The sequence below is a fragment of the Hylobates moloch genome, unplaced genomic scaffold (assembly GCF_009828535.3).
Source record: "Hylobates moloch isolate HMO894 unplaced genomic scaffold, HMol_V3 SCAFFOLD_1, whole genome shotgun sequence".
NCBI classification, from domain to species: Eukaryota; Metazoa; Chordata; class Mammalia; order Primates; family Hylobatidae; genus Hylobates; species Hylobates moloch.
In genome coordinates this window covers 138,948,652-138,975,204 of record NW_026652276.1, presented here as the reverse complement: position 1 = coordinate 138,975,204, position 26,553 = coordinate 138,948,652, and the positions used below count along the sequence as shown (strand labels likewise).

Genomic DNA, 26,553 nt, shown 5'->3' with positions numbered 1-26,553 from the left:
GAGCCCAGGAGGTCAAGGCTGCAGTGAATTGTGGTCATGGCACTGTACTCCAGTCTGGGCAATCAAGTGAGAGCAGACCCTGTCTCAAAAACAAACAAAAAAACAATGCTCAGTTGTCAAGATTAGCATCCATTGTTGTGATAATGATGTTTTGTCATCATTATCATAATCATGATATATGAAGTTAATAACCTGCCAGAAAATAAGACTTATTTGTCCCACATCAGTAATGGAAAGTTTACAAAGCTTAGGTGCCAAGCCAGAAACTTCCCTTCAAACTAACTTATTAGTATGGAATTTTCATGCCAGCAGAAAGACTTCTCCACCTGTTGGAAATGCAGAAGATACAGGGTTCAGCACTGTGTGCCCAGTGGACTCCGCATGTCTCATGCTGCTATTACTTTGTTAGGGCTGTCTGTGGAAGGGGAGTAGGACAATGCTGATCCCATTTAGCCCACTGGAAGAGCTTGGGTGGAACAGAACCCGGCTGCTTATGGGCTTTGACCCCGCCTAGAGATAGAAAGGAAACTGAGGATATACCATTTCTGTCCAGTCCCAGCCCCGATTCTGCCCACTTTTCTCTCTCCTTTTCTCCTCAAGGTTTCTCATCAAATGTTGTACTTGATTTGGAGACTGGGCCCAGGGGATGTATTGACTTTGTGAAGAAAGAGGAGACTTTGAAGGGCAAATGCTGCTTTGTGACTGCAATAATCACAGCCAGTCTCAACTTTTTCTTCCCTCTCTTCTCCTTCGGCACAATTTTCAATGGAAAAGAGAAGGGAGGCTGTAAATTTGACATTTTCATCCTGATGTTCAGCCTTATTTCAAAGAAGGTGTTTATGATTTAAATCCTACCTTTGATTGTGGAAATCCCTAGTTTCTTGCTGCTGCTCAGTGTGAGGAGATAAAGTTCCACTATTAAACCTGCCCTCCCTCCAGAGTTCCCCTGTTAAACCCACCCTCCACTCCCACAGACACAGACCACAACAAGCTCCTTGTAAACAGTTTTTTGAGAAATGTTTACACAATAGTTATTCAGAACCTGTAGGCTCGTTGATGCATATTTCTTCTGGGATAATGGTTCCTTTTTCTCATTTTGAAGTCCCAGCCTTTATAAGTCTGTGATACCTTGTTTGAAATGAGGGAGGGTGAATAAGTAGGTAAAAGAGAGTGTGTGCAATTTATATGCCATATACAGGCAAGTTTGTTGGCTTTTTTAAATTCTAAAGTTGAATTTAGAAACAGCTATCACTTATAGAGCACCCAGTGTAACTACTACACTAAGTTTTTGATAAATATTTTATTTAATCTTCCAAATACTCTCCAGTGAATAAACTGAGGTTTAAAGAGGATAAATACCTTCCCTAGGGTCTCAGAATCTCCGTCAGTGGTTCTCAAGCTGGTCCAAGGTCAGCAGCATCTTTATCACCTGAAAACTCATTAGAAATACAGACTATCCGGTTCCACCCCAGACCTGCTGAATCAGACACTCTGAGGCTGGGGCCTGGCAGTCCGTGTTTTAACAAGTCATTCGGGTGATTCTAATCCATGCTGAAGTTTGAGACCTAGTCATCTAGACTTAGGCCTTTGAGGTTCACCTGTTACTTGTCTACATCTTGATCATTTTGAGATTTTGACTGCATCTAAGAGATTTTTAATAAGCAGAAGTAAAACTGCTGAAATTAGTTATAGCATCAGTTTATTTTGCCTCCTTTTCATCATAATTAGACAGCTTTCTAATAAAAATACTGCTTAAGAAAGGTTTGAGGTGAATGTTCATGAAACTTATATGGTCTTGGTGGCCTTGGAAATAGTACATTTATATGTAAAAGTCCTAAATAACATAGTAGAAGCCTTGTCTCCGTTACCTTTCTGGAAAATGCATCTCTAGTTATTGTATTGCTGCAGTTCTGTGACCTGGAATACTTCCAGCATCTGGAAGGAGGCCTTAGACTTTACACTGCCCCTTTTCGCACTTGAGCCATCACTTGGCTTCCCCATAATGATCAGAGTGGAAAATTTTGGGTGGTTTCATGCTCTGTTCCCTTAGTGTCCTATAACATTCTTTAGAGGTCATTTTCAGGAGGGAGTTGGGTTTACAAGGCAGATACGTTTAATAATCTGCCTTAGAGCTGAGCCCTCTCCATTGCATATTCCACATCAAAAAGAGGTTTTGGAAAGCATCCTTGCAAGTGGAAGGAAGAAAAGTTGCTCTGGCATTTCATGCACCATTGTATTAAATGTTACATGCTCTGTGCTCAGTGGGATAACATATTGCCACATATCTCACCTCAGAATGATCCCATAAATGTCAGTAAGTTAACTCGACCAAGATCCTTTTCTGGCACAGAATAGAAAAAATTTTAAAAGGATGCTCAGTCATGTATTTAATATGAAAGGCCTTCACAGATAAGGAGAGATAAGTGACAGAGATAAAGTCAGAACTCATAATCAGATATTTGACATCAAATCATAAGTTGGCCATTCTGAAAATACTGTGGAATGTGAATTGTAATACTCTTTCCAGAACCATTTGCAGCATATGCCTCCACTGGCAGGATTGGCTGGCAGCACAAGCGTTAGTCTTAACAATGCCTGAAATTAACATAGGGCATCTCTGGGTGCTTGTTTGACCTCTTTCCACTGGTTATTGTCCATACAACTCAATTTGCCTTAAGCTTAATCACTATAAAGAATTCAGAAGTTATTCTCCTAGTAGCTCTGCTTTTAAAAATACATGCCGAAGCGCTTTGGAAGGCCAAAGCAGGCAGATCACTTGAGCTCACGAGTTCAAGACCAGCCTGGGCAACATGGCGAAGCCCCGTCTCTTCAAAACATTCAAAAATTAGCCATGTGTGGTGGCACCAGCCTGTAGTTCTAGCTACTTGGGGGCCTGAGGTGGGAGGATCACTTGCACCAGGGACGTTGAGACTGCAGTGAGCCACGTTTGCACCATTGCACTCCAGCCTGGGTGACAAACCAAGACTCTGTCTCAAAAAAGAAAATTATAAATAATTCAGGCATTTAACAAATATCTACCACTTGACCTAATAGAAAAAAATAGTTCAATACAGTTAAGTGCCCAGGTGTCACTCCTTAATCCCGTGACTCCCATCGTTTTCCAGAGATCATCATCCTGAATTTGCGTGGTTCATTATGTAATACATTTTTATACTTTTACTGTATATTTATGTGTCCATAAGCAGCATCTAGTATTGGACTACATGTTTTAAACTTGTATATGAGGTATCATATTGTACACATTCTTCCTTCTTCACTCAGTATTTTCAGATTTTAGCCACTGTTGAAGTGACTTGTAGTCCTGGCTCATTCATTTTCCTTGCTGTTTAGCATTTCATTGTATGAATAGACCATGGTTTAGAAAAACTAATATACTGTTAATGGACACAGTTGATTACAGATTTTCACCATTAAAAGCAATTCTACAATGTACACATTCCTGTCACACATGTTCTCTATCATATGGAAAATTATGTCCAGACAGCACACCAGAAAAAGGAGGAGGCTTCTTATAGCTAAGAGGGACTGGCCCAGGGACTCTGGCTGTCTACAGACTGGTAGTTCATGGGGCCTTACTGCTTGAGAAGCTGTGCTGCCTAAACAGTGGTTCTCAAACTATTAGCCTCACCTGGAAGGCTCCTTGAAACACAGATTGCTCTGTAGGCCTGACGTGAGGCTGAGACTGCATTTCTAACAAGTTCCCAGGTGATGCTGAGGCTGCTGATATGGAGACTACACTGGGAACTGCTGCTGTAGTACATAATACAATTGGAATGGCTGAATCACATGACCAGATATTGCCAAATTGCTCTCCAAAGTCTATAATTACCAGCAGAGTAGTGAGAGTTCCCAATACTCCACATTCTTTTTAGCACTTGTCATTGTCAGCCTTTTAAATTTGTGCCTGATGACTGTAAAATGATAGAATATTGCCAAAGTTTTTGTTCTTAGATTACAAGTAAGGTTGATCAGCTTTTCCTTTCTTCACTGGCAATTTGATTTCCCTCTCTGTGAGTTGCCTGTTCATGTATTTGACCACCTTTCTCTTAGGTTTTCTTTATCGACTCCTGGGAGTTCTTTATATTTCCTGGATATTAATCTTTTTCAGTGATGGGTTAAAATGTCTAATCTTTTTCAGTTATGGGTTAAAATGTCTTCTGTCAGTCTGTGGCTGCCTTTGCTCTTTAACTATGGTGTCTTTTGGTATACAGGAGTTTCAGTTTTTATATAATCATACATATCATTCTTTCTTTATGGCTTGTACTTCTTAAAGAAATCCCTGTCTCCCTTGAGGTCACAAAGATGTTCTCTGACATTTTCTTCTCAAAGTTTTGTAGGTTTGCTTTCATATTTATGTCTTTAATCTTCCTGGAATTTATTTTTGTGAATTGTGTAAGGTGGGGATATAATTTTATTATTTCCAATCAGAAAGCCAGTTGTCTTAGCAACATTTATTGGATCATCCATTCTTTTCCCCACTTGTGTGTAACACCAACTTTGAGAGAGAGAGAGAGAGATCTGTTCTAGACTCCATATTCTGGTCCATTGTTCTTTTGCCCACCTATGCTTTAAAAAGACATGAGTTATAGGATGAAGGTTCTTACTATTCTAAGTGAGTTACTGGACTGTTCTCTCTAGAAGTCATAGGATCTTAGGGCAAGCACACTTCCCTAGTGCCTATCTGTTTCCCACCAGCCTCCTGCCAGACTTGACTACCTGCTTTCAGATCTCCTGGTTCCTAATTCTTGCCTCAGAACTGTCTAGTTGAGCACATTTGCAGAGCTATGATTGTCATTTCCTCAGCCCAGTGAGTAATTCCACCCTTTTTGGCTTTGGTTTTCTACTTCTCAGGCTTTCTCTTAAGACTTAGATTGACATTTCTCTCCTCTTCTCTACGAGCCAAAATAACTTTACCAATTATAGGTTTACAGTAGAAAAACCCTTTCCTGTATACAGAGTTCCTGGACAGAATGGTTGTCCACCAACAGTAATGGAAGGGTTGTTCTCTCAGTTACTATAAAAGCTTTAGGCATAATTTCTAAATACCTGGTAGCAAGTTTCTGAGTTACTAATAGTAAATGAATGAGAACTGTGCTGTTTACATAACCAGGTGCTAATTCTTTCAGAAAATGATTGGAAAAGGCATATTTTTCATTTTTATTACATTGTTTACAGAGTAAACACCAGTTTTTTGACAGAATGGTGTGATGCAACAAGAGTGTCCCCAGGTCTCATTGCTTTTAACTTTGTGACCTTGGGAAAGTCACTACCTTTCTGGGTCTTCCGTGTCTTCATTTCTAAAAGGAAAAGAATTAGGCAAGGTGATAGTCAAGGCTTCCTACTTAGAAATTTTGACTCAGTTTCTGGGGAACTGACATCTCAAAGAACTGGGAGAAGGGTATCATTTATGTCTTTCAGAGGCCAAAAATACTCCCAGATTATAGAACATGCATCATGATAATGAATGGGTATTACAGTGAAGATTAATGTACTTCATTATCTAATCTTCTCTAGGTAACCAAAATAGGTCAGGCTTAGACTTCATCTTATTTTAATGCCATCAGTCTCACATGGCAGGGATATTTGCAGCCTAGAAGTCAGCTAAGGACTTTGGGAAGTCTTTTTTTTTTTTTTTTAATGACTTTTATTTCATTTGTTGGTTTTAAATTGCAGCAGTGATCTCAGTCAAGACCCAGCCCAAATTCTTTTGACACACCTTCTCCCGTTAGATCATCTGGCCCACATTTTGCCAGGTGGAACTCTCCTCTGGCAAGGTATAAGCATAACAAGGAACAGCTTCTTTGTCTACTAGGGCCAAGTGGGAAGACAGATGTGCTGCTATACAAATACTCTCCCATCCTTAAGCCGGGCTCCCCATGCTGTTTGGACTCACAGCAACTTTGTCTTCCTTGTCTTTTTGCTGTCTTTTAGAAGAGGGCATGGAAAAGAGTTTCTAGGCTTTTTTGAATGGTTAACTTGAATGGCAATGTATAGGAAAGGTATAAGGTCTCTGAGGTTGGCATAGCACCGAATCCAGAGCTTTTTTTTTTTTTTTTTTTTGAGACCGAGTCTGTATGTCGCCCTGGCTACCGGACTGCAGTGGCGCGATCTCGGCTCACTGCAACCTCTGCCTCCTGGGTTCAAGCAGTTCTCTGCCTCAGTCTCCTGAGTAGCTGGGATTACAGGCACCCACCACCACACCTGGCTAATTTTTATATTTTTAGTAGAGACGGGGTTTCACCATCTTGTCCAGGCTGGTCTTGAACTCCCAACCTTGTGATCCACCCGCCTCGGCCTCCCAAAGTGCTGGGATTATAGGCATGAGCCACCGTGCCTGGCCCAGAGGTCTTTTAAACAAGCAGTCTGTCCAGCCAGGTGGGCCTTGGAGCTGGAGGCTCAGGCACCAGGATAGCTGTTATTTGCTACAGACTGTAAAGAAGTGTGAATTTCAACTTGTTACTTCCCTACCACAATTCTGAATCAGAATGATCATGACTTTGCTGACAGAAGAAGGTAATATTCTCTGTACAGGGGAAAAAAACTAACAGAATATTTTTCCAGAATGCCCACTGTGGTTATCTCTGGGAGAAAGGATTATAGGTTTCTTTAGTTCTCTCCTTTTAAAATATTTTCCTTATTTTCAACAATGGACATCAATCGTGAAACCCCAAAAAAGCAATAAATGTTATATTTTTCAAAACTTCCACTGTGCCTCAGGCGGAAGATCAGAATCTTTGACATAATGGGTAAAGGTCCTCACAATTTGGCCCAACCCAGTTTGCAAGCCCTGGTGTTCTTCAGATCCAATGAATTTTGCTCACCATCGCCCAGCATGCCATGACCTCTCACAGCGCTGTGATGCTCGCTCTGTCTGCAGCACCGTCTACCACTCTGCTGTCTACCCTACCCAGCCTTCAGGATTCCTTCTGAGAATTCTTTGCGTCCACATGCCTCCCCGCCAACCCAGGCTGGATTAGTTTCTCCCTTCTTACTGTTCCTGTAGCACTGCATACAGATATCTTCTCTAGCAGTTATTGACTTATATAATAATGATTGTTAAATGACAGGCTCTTCTATAAACCATCAACTTCTTTTTTTTTTTTTTTTTTTGAGACGGAGTCTTGCTCTGTCGCCCAGGCTGGAGTGCAGTGGCGCGATCTCGGCTCACTGCAAGCTCTGCCTCCCGGGTTCACGCCATTCTCCTGCCTCAGCCTCCCGAGTAGCTGGGACTACAGGCGCCCGCCGCTGCGCCCAGCTAATTTTTTGTATTTTTAGTAGAGACGGGGTTTCACCGTGGTCTCGATCTCCTGACCTCGTGATCCGCCCGCCTCGGCCTCCCAAAGTGCTGGGATTACAAGCGTGAGCTACCGTGCCCGACCTTATAAACCATCAACTTCTTGAGGACAGGGAATTGACTGAATTTAAATCACCTAAAGATACTACTGTGTGGTAGACTTGCCCTGAATTCTTGTTGAATAGAGCAGGTGTTCATGGTAGATATCCACCAGCAGATTTTAATGGTATTTCTTTATTTATAATGGCATTTAATGCCCTGCATGGAATACCGACACAAGAAAGAAAGGATTCGCAGTAGCTTACCTTGGTAACTTACCTCAGGATGTTTTCCATGGACCTGTACACCCTCTTGCCAGCCAGATGGCTGCTCAAATGGTTGAAAATTTGGTTTTCTTGCTGGTTTTTATCAGAGACTGTACCTAGTATTCTCTGCCCATCTGTACTATATGCTTTGTGAATCAGCAACCCCTTTCTTCACATTTCTCAGGATATCCTCACTAAGGTCTTGTATGCCATCTGAAATTTCCCTGATGCCATATGTCTTCTTACAGAGAATCACCTACGTTTTGTTTGGTTTACATTGAAGACATATATCTTTGATCATGCCCTAGTTTACTCAGACTGTTCTCCTAAGAAAAAAGTTTAATTTTGGGTTCTCCTTTAGGCCCTAAGAGTCTTCTTCATACTTGAATGTATTAATTATCACTTATTGCTTCTGCTTTAGCTTTAACACACTGGATACTGGCATTCCAACATATTCCTAAGCTTTAGAGAGCCAAAGGAATCTGTTGTTATATTTCACATGTACAGTCTTTATATAAAATATATTGCAATATGTATTGAGTATTTTATATAACATAATTGCATTTTGTGAAAATTTGAATATGTAAAATTGAAATAGTAGGATATACTAAAAGTATTAATAAAGCCTCACTCCAATTTTTAAAATAAAGTTGACTAGAATGACATAATTTCAAAGCTGGAATGCTTGAGTAGATTGTAAACTGTGTTGAAGCTGCAGCCCCATGGCAGTGCCATTTTGGCCAGTAAAATGCAAATAAATATCTGACTTCCCTTGGCGATGTCCTGTGAACCGTGTTGCTTTTCACTGCATAGGAACTTGTACTTGTGGTTTTAGTGTCTGTTTATCTGTTATTTTAACATCTTCTCTTGTTAGAATTGAAAATATTTTTGTAGCCTTAGAGTGTCACACTAAGCATTCATGAAATGGTGGTAGTACTTGTGCTGGTGCTGAAACTAGCACATGAAAATAAATATGCTTGGAATAGAATTTAGATATGGAGAAACATGAAGAAGGTCAAATAGCCCCCATGGTACACTGTGCTGTTAATTTAGAAATGAGTGCTCTGTTGCTACTGGAGATGATGCTTAGGAAATAAAGTGGAACATTGAAATAAAAATGCACCATGGTGATGTAGATCTGTGCCTCCTGAGAATGCATTTAATCCTGTGGAGAAATCAGTTTTGAATTTTGCATATATTGAATTATTCAAATTTCAGGAACGCATCCTTTGCATAAAATGCATCCATCTGGTCCTTTAGATTTTTTTCATAATTAAAATTATGATATGCCAGTTTCAAAATCTCCTTTTAAAATACATTGGGACAAAAATTATAGATTAAAGTATGAAACATGAATGACTTTTATTAATATAGTTCTCACCAATTACTTTAGCTTAATAACTTCAAGCCATTCTTTCCATAAATATTTTTGAAGGTTTCTAGCTTAAATACTGTATATCCAGGGTCATAGGGTCATTTAGGACAAACATTTGGCATCCCAGAATAGAATGTTAAAATTGGAAAGAATCTTAGAGATCATTTTACAAAGGAGGAAACAGATGGTTAGAGAGGGCAGCTAAGGGACTGGCTCACGGTCACAAAACATTTCAAAGTATTTCTAATTGTATTGTCTCAATTTTTCAATATCCTTTCCTCCCTCTTTGTTTCTTTATATGTATTGACCTTTTCCCACCATGATAATAAGCTGAAGTTCAGATATATTGATTGACCCAGAGTAAGAGTGGAAGTATCTGTGTTTCTTAAAAAAAAAAAAAAAAAAAAAAATTCCATGTGAGCTTTTTTACTGCTTTAGATTTTTTGGGTCCAAAATCTTGTAATTAGATTTTTTTCATAATTTCCAAATACCAATAGTATTGTGCTATTGTGCATTATACAAATATGGCCAAGAACGGTGGTGCACACCTGTAGTCCCAATGCTTTAGGAGGGCAAGGTGGGAGGATCGCCTGAGCCCAGGAGTTCCAGAACAGCCTGGGCAACATAGCGAGACCTCAGCTCTACAAAAAATTAAAAATCAATTAGCTGGGCATGGTCATCCACACCTGTAGTCCTAGCTACTCGAGGAGCTGAGGCAGGAGGATCACTTGAGCACAGGAGTTCAAGGCTGCACTTGAGCACAGGAGTTCACACCACTGCACTCTAGCCTAGGTGACAGAGCAAGACCCTGTCTCTTAAAAAAAAAAAAAAGTACATTATACAAATAGCACATCAAATTCTGATGAAAGTGTTCCTCATGGAGTTTTTCTTCTTTTCAAGATAACGCGTATGGTAAAACATTGCGGCAACACCATGGCTGGGTAGTTCGAGGGGTTTTTGCGGTAAGTGATCCTTCTTGTCTCCTATTATTAACTATATTGGGTGTGCCAGTGGCTAGGGCTAGAAATCTCTTCTTATCCAGTTATTTATCTAGTCATGATTGTCAGAAACAAGGTAGTGTGTGTGTGTGTGTGTGTGTGTGTGTGTGTGGTGTTTTTGTTTGCTTTGTTTTTGAGGATAAGAACAAAATGTTATTTATTTTCATTTACGTTTATAGGCCTTTGGTGTGTGGAAATGTCAGCAGTACAAAGTGTCTAGAATCGCAAAAACTGTTAAAGAAATATGAATAAAAGAGTTGATGCTTTACCCTAGCCAATTCTAATTACTCTAGCCAATTCCAATGACCTTGTGAAGATTTGCCTCATAAGTGGTTGCCTTTCTGATAAGGTAGTAAAAAGCTTAAGTATCCTAGCAGAAGTAGGTAGGAAGCAGTGATCTTAAATACTTATCATTGAAGGGAAATGATGCATTCAGGTGTTGAAGTCAACCTAACAGCTCCCTCTGCTGCCCATTGTATTCACTCCTTTTAATTCTTAGGTCTTAGTTGATTTTTTTTTTCACTAATTGAATTTTGTCTTTGAATGTTAACTGTATTGGGTGTGCCAGTGGCTAGGGCTAGAAATCTCTTCTTAGCCAGTTATTTTCATTGTGAAGGTGTTTTGTATTCATGTGTTTTGGCTCTGATTACCCACCACCCTCTTCTTCCCAGCATGTTTAACTAGGAAGAACACAAACCTGAGACTCAGTCTCCTGGGGAAGTCATTTATCCTGCTTTATAAAATAGCAGGAGTAGATGGCTCCTTTATGTCAGCAATACACTCTGTGATTCTTCCCATCCAGGAAAAGGTCAGTCTTAGTCAAATCTAGTCATGAAAAGGCAGTCTCATGCAGTTGTATGTCAGGAAACCTCATAGAATGTACTCACCTTCTTTGGAAGGTTGGGAAATAAAGTAGCCTTGCAGATGGTATCTTTTACTGATGTAAAGGATGCATCATTTGCCTAAAGAAAGAACTGTTTGGGTCGTGCTTTATTAGGGAGGCCGATAAAGTGGGAAGAATGTATAGTACAAGAAATCAGATTCTAGTGAAAATGAAATATTTTTTGAAAGCATGGAGATTAAAGCTCCATATCCCATTCACTGTTCACTGGGATAGGTGCTGGACCAAATGAAGCTACAGACTGCTCACCCTTACCTTCAATACACCTTGAATAATCATAATTGCTACCATGTAGCTATTGCACACTTGTTGTGTACCAGGCACTCTAACAGGTACTTTCATATTCTTTATCTTCATTAATTCTCAGGATTAACTCTCACTATTTTACAAATTCAGAACAATTAATTCCAGTCCCCAAGTACCAGAGTGAGGCTATGTCAGAGCTCAGGTCTAAACTCAGATCTGTCATCTCCAGGGTGCTAGTGCTCACCTCCATTAGAGCTCTCTGCAGTGAAGACACAATCACTGAGAAGCTGCTACTGAGTTCTTTGGCAATGGATGCTCACTGTGTTCATTGATCTCCCCGAATGAATATTGTGATTATTGTGATTGCTAGCGTGTGCCTGACACTTGAGTTGCCCCAAAACAAGTGTAGGGGGAAGGATTCAGTATCGAATGCAAATTTAATCCTGAAATATTGATAATCCCTGAGATATTGTCAATAAGAATGCAGCTATAGTAGAAAACTTATAAGCATAAATCTTTTTTTCCTTTACTCTGTACTTTAATGGATGCAAAGCATAAGTCTTTAGGAGGACTTTTTAACTTTATTATACTAATTTAGACTCATAAAAAATTTTAGAAATCATGGTAGAAAGGGAAGAAATTAAAACTGTCCATATTTTCCTTTTTTAACATTTTTTTATTTTAGCATCTTAGCTTTTTAATTTACATATTGTTTTAAATATTGATCTATTTTGTATACTTAAATATAATATAGATATTTATACATGCATATAGTATATGTGTATAATTATCTTTATTTTGTATACTTACTCTGTATATGTATATACATTTTTTCTACCTTTAGCTTATATAATTTTATATCACCCCCAACTGAATAGAATCTATCATTATCATTTTTAAATGCCATAAAAGAGTCTTTGAAAAAAACACTATTTTTAGTGACTGTATAATATTTTCCTAGTATGGAGATATCATAATTTATTTGCTCAGTCCTCTGTGTGAGAGACTTAAGCTGCTTCTAAGTTTAGAATAAAACAGGTTAGAAATAAAACAGCATCTGTTTATATGCATTTTTGAATAAAACTCTTATTTCCTCAAAATAAATTCCTAGAAGTAGAACTGCTATGTCGAATACTAAGAACTACAACCACAGTTTACAGTTTTGAGCGCTTAACATGCACTAGATGTTGTTTTACGTGCATGACATGCATAAATTTCTAAGTCTCATAACCTTGAGATAGATTTCATTATTTTCCCTGCTTATAGACAGAGAAACCTGAGACACAAAGCGATGAGGTAATACACCCAAGGTTGTATAGTAAAAACATCTTGAAGTCTTTAAATATTATTGCCAATAAAGGTGCTGGTTTTTAAGAAAATAGATTATGTAATGCATTTGGCAACAGCCTTATCAATAGAGGAGTTAATTCTGTAGCTAGATTGGCCTTTTCACCCTCTGTATTACTCTCCAAGTCATGCCTACTTTGGAAGGTTTATAAGTTTTCTAATATGCTAACTTGCAGAGCCAAATTCATGTTAACTAATCTCAGTTGCTGAGGGAAACATTGTTTACATCCAAGGAATTTGACTTATTTATCAGCCAAATAGTGACCTTTTAATCTTTCAGCAGTTATACTCTACTGAGCTGATAGCCATTTCAGGCAAGGTGGCTGCCTCCATCTTGGTCACTAACTAGCCTTCATTTGACCTTTTTGGTTTCCTCTTCAATCAGACTAGACAGTTGAACTCTATTACTGGTTCTCTGCCTTTTTTTCCAGAGTGCTGATGGCTGAGTGTAGAATTCTGGGTTAATAAACATTTTCCCTCCAAATTTTGAAGGCATTCCTCTATTGTCCTCCAGCTTCCACTGTTACTATTGTAAAATCCTATTCTATTATATATAATCTGTTCCTTGTCCCTTTCGAGATGTTTTAGATTGTTTATCCCCACATTCTCAAATTTCATGATGTGCCCTTTTGGTCTCATTCATTATGCTGAGCACTTGATTAGGTCTTTAAATCTAGAGATTCCTATCCTCCAGTTCTGGGAGATTTTCTTTTGTTATGTTTTTGGATAACTGCATTCTCTTCATTTTCAGTTTTCCCACTCCCTTGTACTTTTAACATTATCTAAGTATTTATCATGTGCCAGGCAGTGGGCTAAACACTTCCTACAGATCCCATTAACCCTTAAAATAAGGAAAGTGGTATTAGTCTTCTTCTATAAATAAGGAAACTGAGATTCTAGGTAGTTAAGCACTTTGCATAAATTCCTCAAACTAGTATGTGAAAGATCTGAGATTCAAGTCCAGGTCTGCTTCATCTAAGTCTGTGCTTTAGCCATTGCATGATAATGCCAGTCACTCTCTTACTGCAAAAATGGGGAGGTCTGATTCTCAAAGACATTCAAAGTATAAGGAAGATCAGGAAAGCAGCTGTGGAACGATAATTCAAGATTCTCCAAAAAGCCTCTGCTGAGATCTAGTGAACGCCAGAAAACAGATTTTAGCAAGCTTAGGAAATATTGGCCCGCAAAGGAAGAGAAGGATAAGATGCCTAGGAAATCTGTTAGGGAAGTGGCATAGTATGGTGGTGTGGTTGAAAAACACAGAGATGATCCAAGTTCAGATCCTAGCCCTGGCACTCATTAGCTGTATGACATTTATACATAAAATAGAGATACAAACTGTACAGGGTTCTTATAAAGATCAACTAGAATAAACTATGTTAAAGCATCAGCGCACAAGCAAACAACAAATGTTAGCTCCCTTCCTTTCTAGAAAGCATTCAAGAGCGCAAAGGAAAGATTATTCATATGGGGGAAAAATAGAAGATATGCAAAGAAATATATAGAGATGAGATACAAATAAGAGAATGAGATGCCCTGGAAGACGGGCCATGTGTGAATAAAGACCAATAAAGATGGCAACATGCATATAGATTCTGAGGATTTTAGGGGAATAGTCTGGATCACACTGTGGATCAGAAGGGAGCTTTTCCCAGACTCTGTCTCTCAGCATTCCCTGATGTGATAGCATTATTTATCCTTAAGGTGGCCCAAGTACATACTTGTTTCTTCTAGCCTTAAAGTTATTTGAATTGGCCGTTGAAACATAATTTTAGAGAAGCCACATATTAGAAGGGAGTCATATTTCTTTACTCTTGCTCTTCTCAGCTGTTTGTGTATGTGAAAGTATGTGTGTGTATGTGCACATGCATAAAAATAAGTGTGTGAGAGACAGACTTGATGCAGATTCTCATGGGTTATTCTTTTGCAGTTAGCTTTAAGGGCAGCTCCATCCTATGAAGATTTTGTGGCCGCGTTAACCATAAAGGAAGGTGACCACCAGAAAGAAGCTTTCAGTATTGGGATGCAGAGGGACCTCAGCCTTTACCTCCCTGCCATGGAGAAGCAGCTGGCCATACTGGACACTTTATATGAGGTCCACGGGCTGGAATCTGATGAGGTGGTATGATGGCTGTTGGGCAGCACCTCCTAATTTCAGGGAATAAAGTGCTAAAGTGTTTTGTTGCCCTACTTAATTTCCAGCAACAGCCTCAACCCTCTCCAACCCCTTCACTTGAGGGGATGGACAGGAGGAGGCAAAACCCAGTGCTTTTATAATTTTTAAAATGCATATGTGTTTTGTTTAAAGATCAAGGTGCTATATATTTCAGTTCAGCAGGCCTACTGGAAACCAAATGATAAGCTGCTGTAGACTTGAACAGCAAGTTATAAGAGCAGATTTAACAAACAAATTTGCTGTTATTGTGTATTGTATTGTTTTTATATTTTAGTCTAATGGGCCACCCAAACCCAAGCTGAAAATCAGCAAATTCCATATTAAGTACCATAATTCATAGCCAGTGTTTCAGCCAACTTAGACTAGACATTTGGAGGTAGTATAAGCTGCTTTGTTGAAGCTGTGTAGAGTTTGCTGTTCATAGGTGTTCTTCGGTGGAGCCTCTTCACTGCAACTCTGTCAGTGATAAGGGCCTATGTAGTAAAGATGTTCAGGGCATTCACATGACCATGCAATTGTGGGAGGCGAAGAAGACGTGGACAGGAGTCCCATCCTTGCTGACAGACATGAGACCGTTGCTCTGAGAAGATTAATGGTGTGCCCTAACCCCAAGTTGGAGGGGAGAATATGAGAGAGGTGGGGCAGGTCATTTGAGACAACACCTCCCAACTGCCCACCATTTACCAGCATGTTCCCCATGCATTATCTCAATTGGACATCACAAGGAATGATACCCAAAGGGATTATTACCCCACTTCAAAAGCAAGGTTTAGAAGTTGAGGGATATGTTCACAGTCACATAGTTTCTAAGCAGAGGAGCCAGATAATTTCCAAGTGTGACCTGGACTGCCTCTGCATCAAAGTCATACGGAGTGCTTGTTCAAACGGCAGATGCCCAGGCCTTATTTTGACCTAAAGAACCAGAGTCTAGGTGGTGGGACATAGGAATCTGCATTTTGATAAACTTTACATGTGATTCTTCTGCACACAGTATTGAAGAGCAACTAGATTAAATTCTAGTTTACAAAATTACCAGTTTTCTTCAAGAACTAAATGATATGTCCTTTTTTTTTTTTCAAAGAAGAGGCCACCATTTAAATAAAATAGCTAAATGGAGAGTGAGAAGTGGAGCAAGTTTACTCAGCAGCACTCTTAATTGAGCCAGCATTGACACCCAGCCAGTAGGCCTTTGCATTGCATTCAGGGGCCATGACTCTGAACCTGCTTACCGATCAATCTCAGTTTAATCACCGAAAGTGCAGAGCAGGCAAAATGCAGCTGTTTATCAATCTCAAAAGCTTTGGGACAGTGTCAGAGTTGAAAGATGAGACTTAAGAAAACAGTTTCTTAAACTTCTTAAAACTTAAGAAACATTGTTTCATAAAACAATGTTGAGTGGGCATTCTTCTGCACAATGTGATGCTCCAACCCTGGCCCTAGTCTCAGTAGAGCTGTCTCGAGTGTGCATCAGAGAGAAGCCATGGGTACCTTCCCCATTAGAGGCTACTTCCTTCTAGTAACAGGAAGGGAAGTTCCAGCATGAGGTAGTTATCCAGGGTAGAAGGTCTTTTGAGGGGCTTGGTTGAGTTGAGCATTGTCTCTAGATGATGCTGTTCCTGCCGCAGATCTCTAGGATGGAGAGAATTCTCTTTAGTCAGAGAAGTTTATGTAGGGAGGGATTTTGGTTTTGCCTTTGTGCGTCTTTAAACAAATGAACATTTATTTAGCTCAGATTAATTAGGTATTTTGCCCACATAAAGACTCCTGGAAAATACTTAAACTTCAAAAATCAACATCACATGTTTTAAGGCTAGGGAGAAAGAAGGGGGGTATTAAAACAATGTTGATTATTTTGTATTTTGCCAAGGTGTGTGTGTGTTATTTCCCTCCCCCTCTCATGAGCAGTGAGTATAGATCTCCTTCTCTGATTAGTATGAGTATGATGGCAGGACTCAGGGATAGTCCCTGCCCTTGACATAGCCCCCTAAAACGGAAAAAGAAAAAGCAGCCAGTTTTTGCTTGTACTTTGAATGAAGATGTTTTAGGCATTGTACCATTTAGAGGGGATGATACCAGGTGGTGGTTAGAATTGTGCAGTGTGATCATTCTAAACAGCTGCTGGTGCTCCCTGTCACCTCAGGTGAACTCTGTGGTCTCTTGGAGAGGTAGCACTCTGAAAATACCTCAGGTTTGCCACCACAGCTCTGAATACACACAAAAGGAAAGCTGATCAACATGGCCATTTTGCATTTGTATAGGTAGTGCCTAGATGTACACAACTCAATTTGCTGGGAATGAGGGGCTTAATATTATCTGAGATCTTTGAGAACCCAGATCAGACAGAACAGCTTGAATAAGTTACATTTTCCAATTACCCTTTTTCCACATCTGTAGAAAGAGGGTACTATTTTTTAATAGGTATTTTCCCCACTGGAGCATACTAAGTTTGCCCAAGATGTATAAAAGTTTGTTTAAGATGTGTAAAAGTTTGCTTAAGGAACTGAGGATCCTTAAATAAAAATATTAGAAATTGAACCTAATACTAAACAGTAAATTCAGCTTAACCTGAACCTTGGCATAGTCAGAGCTTCCTCCTACATCTACAGTATTTGCTCTCTGTTTTAGTTAAAGTCATAATTTGTGCTGATGTGTAGTCACTTTCCAAGAAGGGGGCAATGAGAAAAGATATTTAAAGCTTTCTCTCTATAGCCCTCCAAGACTTCTGGGACAACTAAGTTTACTTTCACCATTACTGTGAGACAAGGTGAGAAAACTAGTATTTTGTTGGCAGAGTAATCACCTTGTTCTCATAGTTCAAAGCATTTTTAGGATTATTTTTCTAGCGTAACCTTTAGAGAGAACCGGAAGAAAAAGGAAGTTGGTCTACTAGGTATTGTAGACACAAATAAGTAACATTAGGCTAACCCCTTATGAGACATTTCCACACAATTTCATCGTGTCTCCCTACGGTAAAAGCCAGTGTTTACACTTTGTAGGGATCAGGGTGTATTTGTTGAATTAAACAAAATATTTTCTATGATGGCAAGTCTCTTGACTTTTGAAAGCAAGTCAGATTCCTTATAGCTAATGCTGGTGAAAAATGTTAAATTAGAGAGATCCCTTTTGGGAGTGAAACCAAATTGTAACTATGAGGAAAAGATGATCTTCTCATTGGCTCTTGATGTAGCTCTGAAGGGAGTTCCAGAAGAGGAGCTCTCACAGAATGTTGAGCCTGTGGGCCCAAGACATTGACTTTGAAGGGCAATTCTCATTAGGATGTATAAGTAGTGGCTTGAGGCACCTTCTTATCATTTTTTGCATGTTATTCTGATTATTAAACTTCCCCAATGTCATATTCCATGATGAGGGATTTCTGAACTCCATAGTCCAGCGTTGTTGCTTTTCTCTCTTCTTTGCTACTGAAAATTGCCAGCAGTACTGCCATCAGCACATCAAATCTACCCCCACTTATGTTTGTTCTGCCCCATTTCTCAGGAGCAGCTTCTAGCACATATGTAGAGCATCTGGCACCAACTTAGCCCAGGGCTAGGTGCCCGATCAGTGGGGATTCTGTTCCCCCACCCCCAGACTGCAAGAGCTTCTTAAGAAGGAGCCCATATTCCCATTTGTAGCTGGAAAGCAGGTGAATGACATGACATGGGGCACCTAGGAAAGATGATTATTAGAGGAGTGCAGCTGGAAAAATTTGCACTCTTCTACTTTTGGTTACTACTTTCCAAATATATTAACAAAAAGTTGATGCTTTTAACTTTGTATTTTCAGAAAAGTGTTTTTAATTAAAAAATATGTGATAGGGACCAAATAAGTAAAGTACATTTTTCTCCACTAAATTTGAAGTGAGGGAAAGAGGAGCTGAAGAGATTTTTTTTTAAGGAAACTTAATCTGATTGTGAAAATCATACATATGGAGAAATAGCAGATAAGGCAATAGAGTCAGAGGGTCATGAGCAATAGATGATGATGCGAGGCATTTGGGGAACTTTCTGGAGGAAAATTAAGTTTTTTTCCTAGCAAACTACCATGTCCTACAAGAATTTGGTTATATAATAATGGTGCATCTCTGAATCACTGATTAAAACCAGTTGCTTCTGATTTTAGTCACAGGTTTTACAACTATTCAGCTCTCCCTCATGTTTCATTTCTTTTTTTAAGATAATCTATCAACCTTTTTTAAATTAAAAAATTTTTAGATGTAGAATTTATAAGTAAAATATATTTTCAGCCATTGTTCTGTTAGCTGAGCTGATGTGTTTGGTCTTAGAGGGCCTGACTTCAGATACTCGTTGTGATCTTGCAAGGTCTCTACACAAACTTCATTATGTATGGTAAATTTGTATTCTTATGAATTGTGCATAGAATGCTTTCGTTAGAAGTACATTCTACTTCTGTATGTCCCTTTGTAATCTGCAGTTGCTTACTCAGGGGTTTCATAGTCATTTCATAAAAAATAATTCACTAGCTGTCTAATGGTATTTTAAGACTGTTTATCTGTATTACAAGGTCATTAGGAGTTCTTTCAACAATTCCATAAATATGCTGTTTACTAGACCTTCCCTGTAAATGTTCCCAATTCCCATCCTGTCTCAGATAGTCAGTAGTCCTGTATACAGTGGCCATTTGCATGATTTCTCATTGCACTGCTGCATTCAGGCACTCCAGGGCATGATTAAACAGTCATTAACAGTGCCTCTCTGGTACAGTTGATGCATGCATTGATCTTTCTCCTCTGCTGTTTTTATATAGCCTTTAATTAAAAGGAAAAAAATACCACTACTCTGCAATGCAAAAGTCTTCAAAATTCTTTGTTTCCCATATTAATCACTTCTGTTCCAGAGTGAACAAGTGTTTTCAGCTAAGCTATGTGAGAATGTAAGAATAATATCCTGCTTGTTCTGATATTTCATATATTTGAAGTGTGGTCAGTATTTCCTCCCTACACCTTACAAACAGAACACCCTGGGATGGTTGATACCCCTTACAAAGTCGATCTTACCCACACAGACTCCTGTGTATGTGTGTCTGTTTATAGGTGTATGTGGAGTCAGTGTTGATAGGAAGGATGCTCTACAAGTACTTCTCTTGTTTCCTAGAAGGCTGTGAGCCAGTTCCACGGCATGTTTAATGTATAATTCCCATGTATCATGAGAATTTCACTAGAATGTCATTAAACAGCCCAACTACCTCATGTGAAATTGGCTGTGGACAATCTGTGTCAGATGAGAAATGTGTTCAGATAAATTTAATCTGGTTAATAGATTTAACAAATTAATGTCTACATAAAGAAGAAACGTGATAGACCAGATGCCAAAGGCTAAAATGTACATAGATTTCCTTGGATTAATTTTTAAGTCACTGTTTAATTCCATGCCAAGTATTCTTATGAATGTTTGTGGTTTCATAGATTTATGCACTTTGAATATCTGTCATGTGCAGTATTAATGTTACCTGTTCTTGTCTCTCAGCATTTTGAATGAGCATCATAATCAGAGTAGAAAGCAAGTTAAACTATAAAAGGGTCAAGTGGCTTGTTAACTTAATTTAATGGACCTTTAGTTAGAATATAATATGTTGGAGCCTCTGGGACCAACCGATGAGCGACAGTTTCATGTTTAGATTTGTATTGTTTCTCTGTCCAAGTCCTTATTCTATATCTTGTGGGGAGCGGGGACAGGGGAGGGTTTTACTTTTTTTGCAAAAATGTTTGAAAATATCTGTCAGATTTTATATTCGTTAGTTATAATAAACTTATTTTTAAAGTATTAAGTTCTTAAAGATTTTTGTGTGGTTTTCTGCCTAATTGAATATGACAATAAGAAGTCTCATTTATGGAACACAGTTGACTTGCTGGGCATCAACCTAAGCCCTTTACAAATATAAGCACATTTCATCCTCCTAATAACTCCATAGGGCAGGTACTGTTGTTATCCTCAGGTTACAGCTGGGAAAACTGAGGCATATATTGGGGAAGCCCCTTGCCTAAGATCCCACAGCTAGGAGGAATAGGAGGAATAGAGCTAGGCTACAAACCCAGGCAACCAAACTCCAAAATCTTTGTGTGTGTGTGTGTGTGTGTGTGTGTGTGTGTGTGTATGTGACAGTCTTGCTCTGTTGCCCAGGCTGGAGTGCAATGGCACAATCTCAGCTCACTGCGACCTCCACTTCCTGGGTTCAAGGGGTTCTCATGCCTCAGCCTCCTGAGTAGCTGTGATTTACAGGTGTGTGCTGCCATGTCTGACTTTTAATTTTAGTAGAGATGGAGTTTCACTATGTTGCCCAGGCTGGTCTCGAACTTCTGGCCTCAAGTGATCTGCTCACCTCAGCCTCTCAAAGTGTTGGGATTACAACTTGAGCCACTGTGCCCAGCCCCAAGCTCCAAAATTTTTATGAAACTGTTTAAAACCTAAACAAAAGATCATTTTGAAGCATCAGACAGCCTCTGGAATGGCCTTGCCCTGGGTGTTTTAAGCATTCGAGAAAGACTCGCTGCTTTCAGAGGTAGCTATGTTCTTTGGCTTGGTTTAATTCTGTTTTCAGAGACACTAGATGCAGAACGATTAGTAGATTAATTTGCTAAGCCTAATGTTTCAGTGGCTGTGTGCTTAATTAGATGACATCAGTAGCAGACACTTTTTTGCCTAAATCACTTGATGTCAAAGTAGTGTTGAACCTGTCAGGTTTTGCCTCTCATACACTTATTTGTGCATATTAGGATACCTACAGATATGTGTGACTGGCATTGGAGAGCTGTCCTGTCCACTCGCTTCTCAGGGAATTTTCCCACTATTGCCCACTTGAGCCCTCTCCAGCCACCTCTTTAAACACAACAGCAGAGTCCGTTAGAATTGAGAGCAGGAGGGATTGAAAGAGAAACAGGAGTGTTGAGTGGTAGGTGCTTAAGCAAAAGGGTCAAGTAGAGTTGGGACTGGGGTGGCTATGTTGCGCCATGTGCAAGAGAAGGAAGAAGAAGCTGGTAGAGAGAAAGGATGGTGTAGGCACACTGAGAAGCGCTGATGCAGAATCATGTAGTAGCCAGGGACACCAGCAAAGTTTCCTTGAAGGCTGGCTTCCCTTTCCTAGTTCCAGCTGTCTGGAGGCCCTTGTTCCTTGCCCTAAAGTTCCTCTTCTTGAGAAACCTGTACCTTTACAATACACTGCCTTGACCTTTTTACTTGCACTAATTTTAATGGGCCACTATCCCTTCAATCACTGTGACGAGCTCGTCTGTCATTGTTCCACACTGAATATAGGCAAATCTTAAAGCAAAACCCAAATGAGATATGTTGAGGAAACACCACCACCATCTGCCTCACTGGGTAAGAAAGGAAGTGCCTTTCAGACCTGAAGTCAGTCTGTATGGGCTTTGCTTATTCTAAGTTATGAGCAGTACCCCACTGAACCCCAAGATCTTTCTCATAATGGCTTCTTATAAATCTAAAACATCAGTACCACTGGAGCAGGCTGTGTAAGGACCAGCTATCTACCTCTGGCCTCTCTGTGCCTAGGTGGAGGAGTGTGCTCAGATGGGAGGTATATGAAGGGAGTTCATTTCTGTTCTTCAGCTGTACCCTTTGGGGCTCTTGGACTGCTGTCTAGAGGATGAACAGAGCTGGTTTCAGAAAAAGAATGTGTTTGGATGTCTGTCCCAACTTCCAGTGGGTAGAGGAGTACAGCTGCCTTGTGGTCATGAGGGTCCAGCTAAGGAGAACAGAGTGTGGCTGTGCATGCCACTTGCTATTACTCCAGAATCTGCAGGTACTGGTGCATTTTCTGTTCTACCATCACTCTGTGATAACCTGGACACACCTGGAAGATATGTGCTCATCTGTACTACAGTAGAGAAACCGAAAGAGCAAGAAGGAATAGAATGACCCTAGAGTTGATATTTTTATTTTTTCTTTCACTCTTGTTGGTAGATTAGAAGAGATGCTCTTTTATGATACGAGCACATGTCCTGTGTGTGTGTGTCCACATGGATTGACACACACATCCTGCCACTGTCATTATTATTGTCATCCTCTCCAAAGGCACAAAATGGAGATAACCACCTTTGGAGCAGTGTGGTTCAGGTTAATGGAGAATTGATGAATGATGATGGTCTGACATCAGCACTGAGGACACAGATCATGTTTGGGATGATTTGCTGTATGAATGCATTGTCCTCAGAGAACAAAGTTGTCACATCTTTGCTGACACTTGTGTATGGCCAGTTTTAGGACCTAGGACCTTTTGCTTTGGCTTGAGAGTCCAGCTTGTTGGAACGGTTTTTAGATATTGTGAAGTCAAATTCTGCTTCAGAGTCTTTTATGAGATCACCTTAGACAGTGAATTTCCTATTCCCTCATCCTCCCCTTCCCCTGATCATTGTGCTTCAGTGACCAACCCTCTTCCCCAGAGTTCTGTGGTCACTAGGGGAGATGTGATGATTCTCCATCTTGTTCCTAATTTAGACCTGGCTCTCTGCTCTCCTCCCTGCAGATAACCCTTCATTTATACTTCAGGCACAGGTCACTCACCTGGGCTGTGGTCTCGGAGCTCCAATCCAGACCCACCTACCTCTTGACCATCCCTTAGAGACCCTACCTTCAGCTGAAACCCCAAAGCCAAACTTGGTTGCACCTAAAGCTTTTCCATCCAAGTCAGTTGAGTCACCATTGTTTCAGTCTCTCGGGCAAGAAATTCGGACACTCTGAACTCTTTTCTCACTTCCTCACTATACCTGCTGTGTCAGCAAGGCCTGCCTCAGCCTCCATACTCCCAGTGCTGTGCACAGCTACAGCTTGATCTCTGGATTCTCTGCTCTTCAACCTGTCATGGCCTTCCAAACCTGAAAATGCTCCCTGTGACTCTATGCCAGGCTTTAAGTCCCTTCACAAACTTGGTATGCCCTTTTCTCATCCTTATTCCTGGAAGCCCCTCAAAATCTTCCCAGACTCACTACATCTCTGCTATGGATTTTACCTCTAAACATCCCCTGCATTTCTAAATGATACTTTATGAATTACAACTTAGGGATGGGAAGTGTGACTCCAAGGTAACTGGACTAATTCTTTGGTGTTAGGTTCTGGTTATTGGTGTAGCCACCTCTCTCATTAAATCATGAACTTTACCTTCATGTCAATGTGCCCCACACCTGACAGTGCCTTCCTTGTCCGTGGTAGAATTCCAAAACTGTCTTAGGAGTTGGGCGTCACCACCAATGTGCTTTGTGATTCTTCCAGATGTGTTAGTTCTGTTAGCCAGCTAGATAAAAATATTTTTGAAGCAAAACCATACACTTCTATTCCCTCCTGCTTCCTTGGCTGCTCAAGAAATACTTTTTGAGTGACTGACCACTCAAAGTATAAATAATTTATGTGTTTTTTTATTTTGTCTTTGTAAATGCACATGCAAAATGTTTGTATTTTATAGGTGCTTATATATACCAAATTATGAACGATTAGAATGCAAGGTCCAGCTCATGGTTCTCACCCTGTTTGTGCATTAGAATCACTGGAAGGACTCAAAAAACAAGCAAATAAGAAAAAATACATACACCACTTATATCTGAGCATCTCCCAGACCACTTAAATCAGGTTTAGGAATGTAGCCTGTCACCGATGTTAAAATCTCCCCAGTGATTCTAATTTGCAGCCCAGAGTGAGAACTCCCAGAGCTGCTGGTTTAGTCCTTCAAAATTGTACTGTGGGATCTTTTAGGATAAATATGGCCAGATCACAGACCCTTCATCCCCTAAAGCTGAACATAAAGAACAACCAGAATAAGTAAAAATTCAAAAAGTAAAACTCAAAAAAAATTCACTAGCACCCAGGCAATGGAAGGAGCCCACCCTTGTTTCTGTGTCTTAAACTTCAAAAGATGATAGTCCATCAAAAAGACCAGATTTTTCTGGTAAGAAAGAAGAGCTCCTAATCCCACCCGCTAGAGGGGATTGGCAAGATGCAGAACACTCATTGAAATTTCGGGTTTTGGAAAGAAGTTAATTGGTGAATAGGGGCAGGATGAGTATCTTTATCTCTTCCTTCTTTTGAGTGGGGGTGTTGTAGGGTGGGGTGGGGGTGGGTTTTTGGATGGAGTTTGCTGGGGAGAGATGGGTGAAACAGAGGACTGGAACTAGTTCATCCCTGAATTAAGAGAGAAGCCAACATTCCAAAGGCTGTGTCCCCTGTACATACAGTAGATAGGTCTCCTCTTCATTCAGAATTCACTCTGGTGCAGGACTTAACACAAGTATCAGAAGACAGAGCAGAGTGCAGTCCTCTAGTAAAAGCCTCTATACACACACAGCTCCTTCCTCCTCCATACAGACACAAAGACACAGACAGGCTGGGCTCATATTTGGCTGGTACACACTAATGTGGCTGTGCTGGTTATTAAAATATCAAAATACTTCCACACCACGATGGAAAGAATCACTTATCCAAGTGTCTCATGCTGTTCTGGCCACCCCAGCCCCTCTCACAAGAAGCCCCCCAACTCCAGACCACCCCACAGACCAGCAACTACAGGAGTAACGTGGCCCAGAGCTATGACCAACCTCTGTTCTGTCTGCTCAATGTCTATGACATGTTGATGCCTAAATATTTTCAATATCATCCATTGGGAAAGTACATTGAACACAAGCCTATAGGGGAAGCGAAATAGATGCCAAACAAGATGGGAAATATGCCAAGAAGAATACACCGACACTGTGTGAAAGCAAATACCTGGTCTGAACAGAGCTGCTCACCTTAAACATGAGCAAATGTAAGGAAGATGGCCTGGCAACTGTGTGAGTATGCTACAGCCAGAAAGGGGGTGGGGTGGAGTGGGAAACAGATGAAACCAATATGGAAAAAAAGCTAGTCCAAGAAACAAAAGTTCCCACAGGTGTGTTGTGCTCGCAGAGAACTTAGAAAACATGAACTCAATAAAACAAGCACTCAGGAGCTGGTGAAACAACAGAATGAGATAAAAAGGCAGATGGCAGAGATAAGAAAACTTCCCTAAAATAATATAGAACAAATAAATGTATTCAAAATAGCAGAAAACATGGTTGAAAATGGAATTGATAACAGAAGAAAAGGCTTGAAATGATGCAGTGAATGAAGAATTTTAAAAACAGGGATTCGAGTAATTCCTGAAAGGATAAATGTAGGAGTATCGAGATATTCTGACGTAAGAATAACTGGTGACCAAAAATAAAAAGGAACTAAAAAAGTATCTGGAGATAAAATACAGAAGATTTTTCCTGAAATGAAGGAAGGACTCTTTAGATTAAAAGAGTGCACTATGTTGTAGGAAATCCAACAGAAAACACTTGACACCAAAACATACCCTGATGAAGATCCTGAACTTCAAGAATGAAGAAAGAATTCCTCACCATTCAGGCAGAAGAAGCAAGTCACCAAGGGACCTCAAACTTCCTTTCCACAAGATTCTGTGACAGGAAACAATGGGGGAGTATTTCCAAAGTTCTGAGTAGGAAAAAAGAATGGCTCAAATGTATTATTGCCAACCAAGTCGTCAAATCTAATGTCAAGTTCTCTTAAGCAAGTAAGAACTCAGAACATAACACCCGAGTGCCCTTCTTAAGGAAACCTTTTGATAGGAAAGATGAACCAAATAACTCAATGATGGATGAGCTAGTAGGAAAAAAAACTGGTGGTGAACCAAGGTCAAACTGGAAATTATAGTCATAGTATAGATATAGATTATAAATATTACAAACCCTAAGATAGCTAATAAATTGGGAATGGGAGAAGGGAGGATATAAGAGCACTAATGCCCTCTTATTTTCATAGCAGAGACTTGATACTGTCTAAACTTTTTTCAAAAACACAATTGCTTAAATTTTTTGGTAATCTTTTAAATAAACAGGTTTCTAAAAAGA

The 26,553-nt window shown here is 39.9% G+C and overlaps 1 protein-coding gene and 1 long non-coding RNA gene across 2 annotated transcripts in view; one reads left to right on the top strand and one right to left on the bottom strand.

Annotated features, from left to right (window-relative positions):
- PLEKHA8 (pleckstrin homology domain containing A8) overlaps positions 1-20,443 on the top strand; it is a 56,691-nt gene extending 36,248 nt beyond the window's left edge. Inside the window, exons 13-14 of the mRNA XM_032758415.2 lie at positions 9,896-9,957; positions 14,418-20,443. Of these exons, the coding sequence (XP_032614306.1) occupies positions 9,896-9,957; positions 14,418-14,615 (260 nt within the window). The 3' untranslated portion in view covers positions 14,616-20,443. The remainder of the gene's footprint in view (positions 1-9,895; positions 9,958-14,417) is intronic.
- Positions 5,242-26,058, bottom strand: LOC131384509 (uncharacterized). Its single transcript, XR_009215406.1, has 3 exons — positions 25,998-26,058; positions 10,881-10,967; positions 5,242-5,318 (listed from the first exon to the last, which is right to left on the bottom strand). It is a non-coding gene; the product is annotated as an uncharacterized LOC131384509 (long non-coding RNA).
- Between the last annotated feature and the right edge of the window lie 495 nt (positions 26,059-26,553).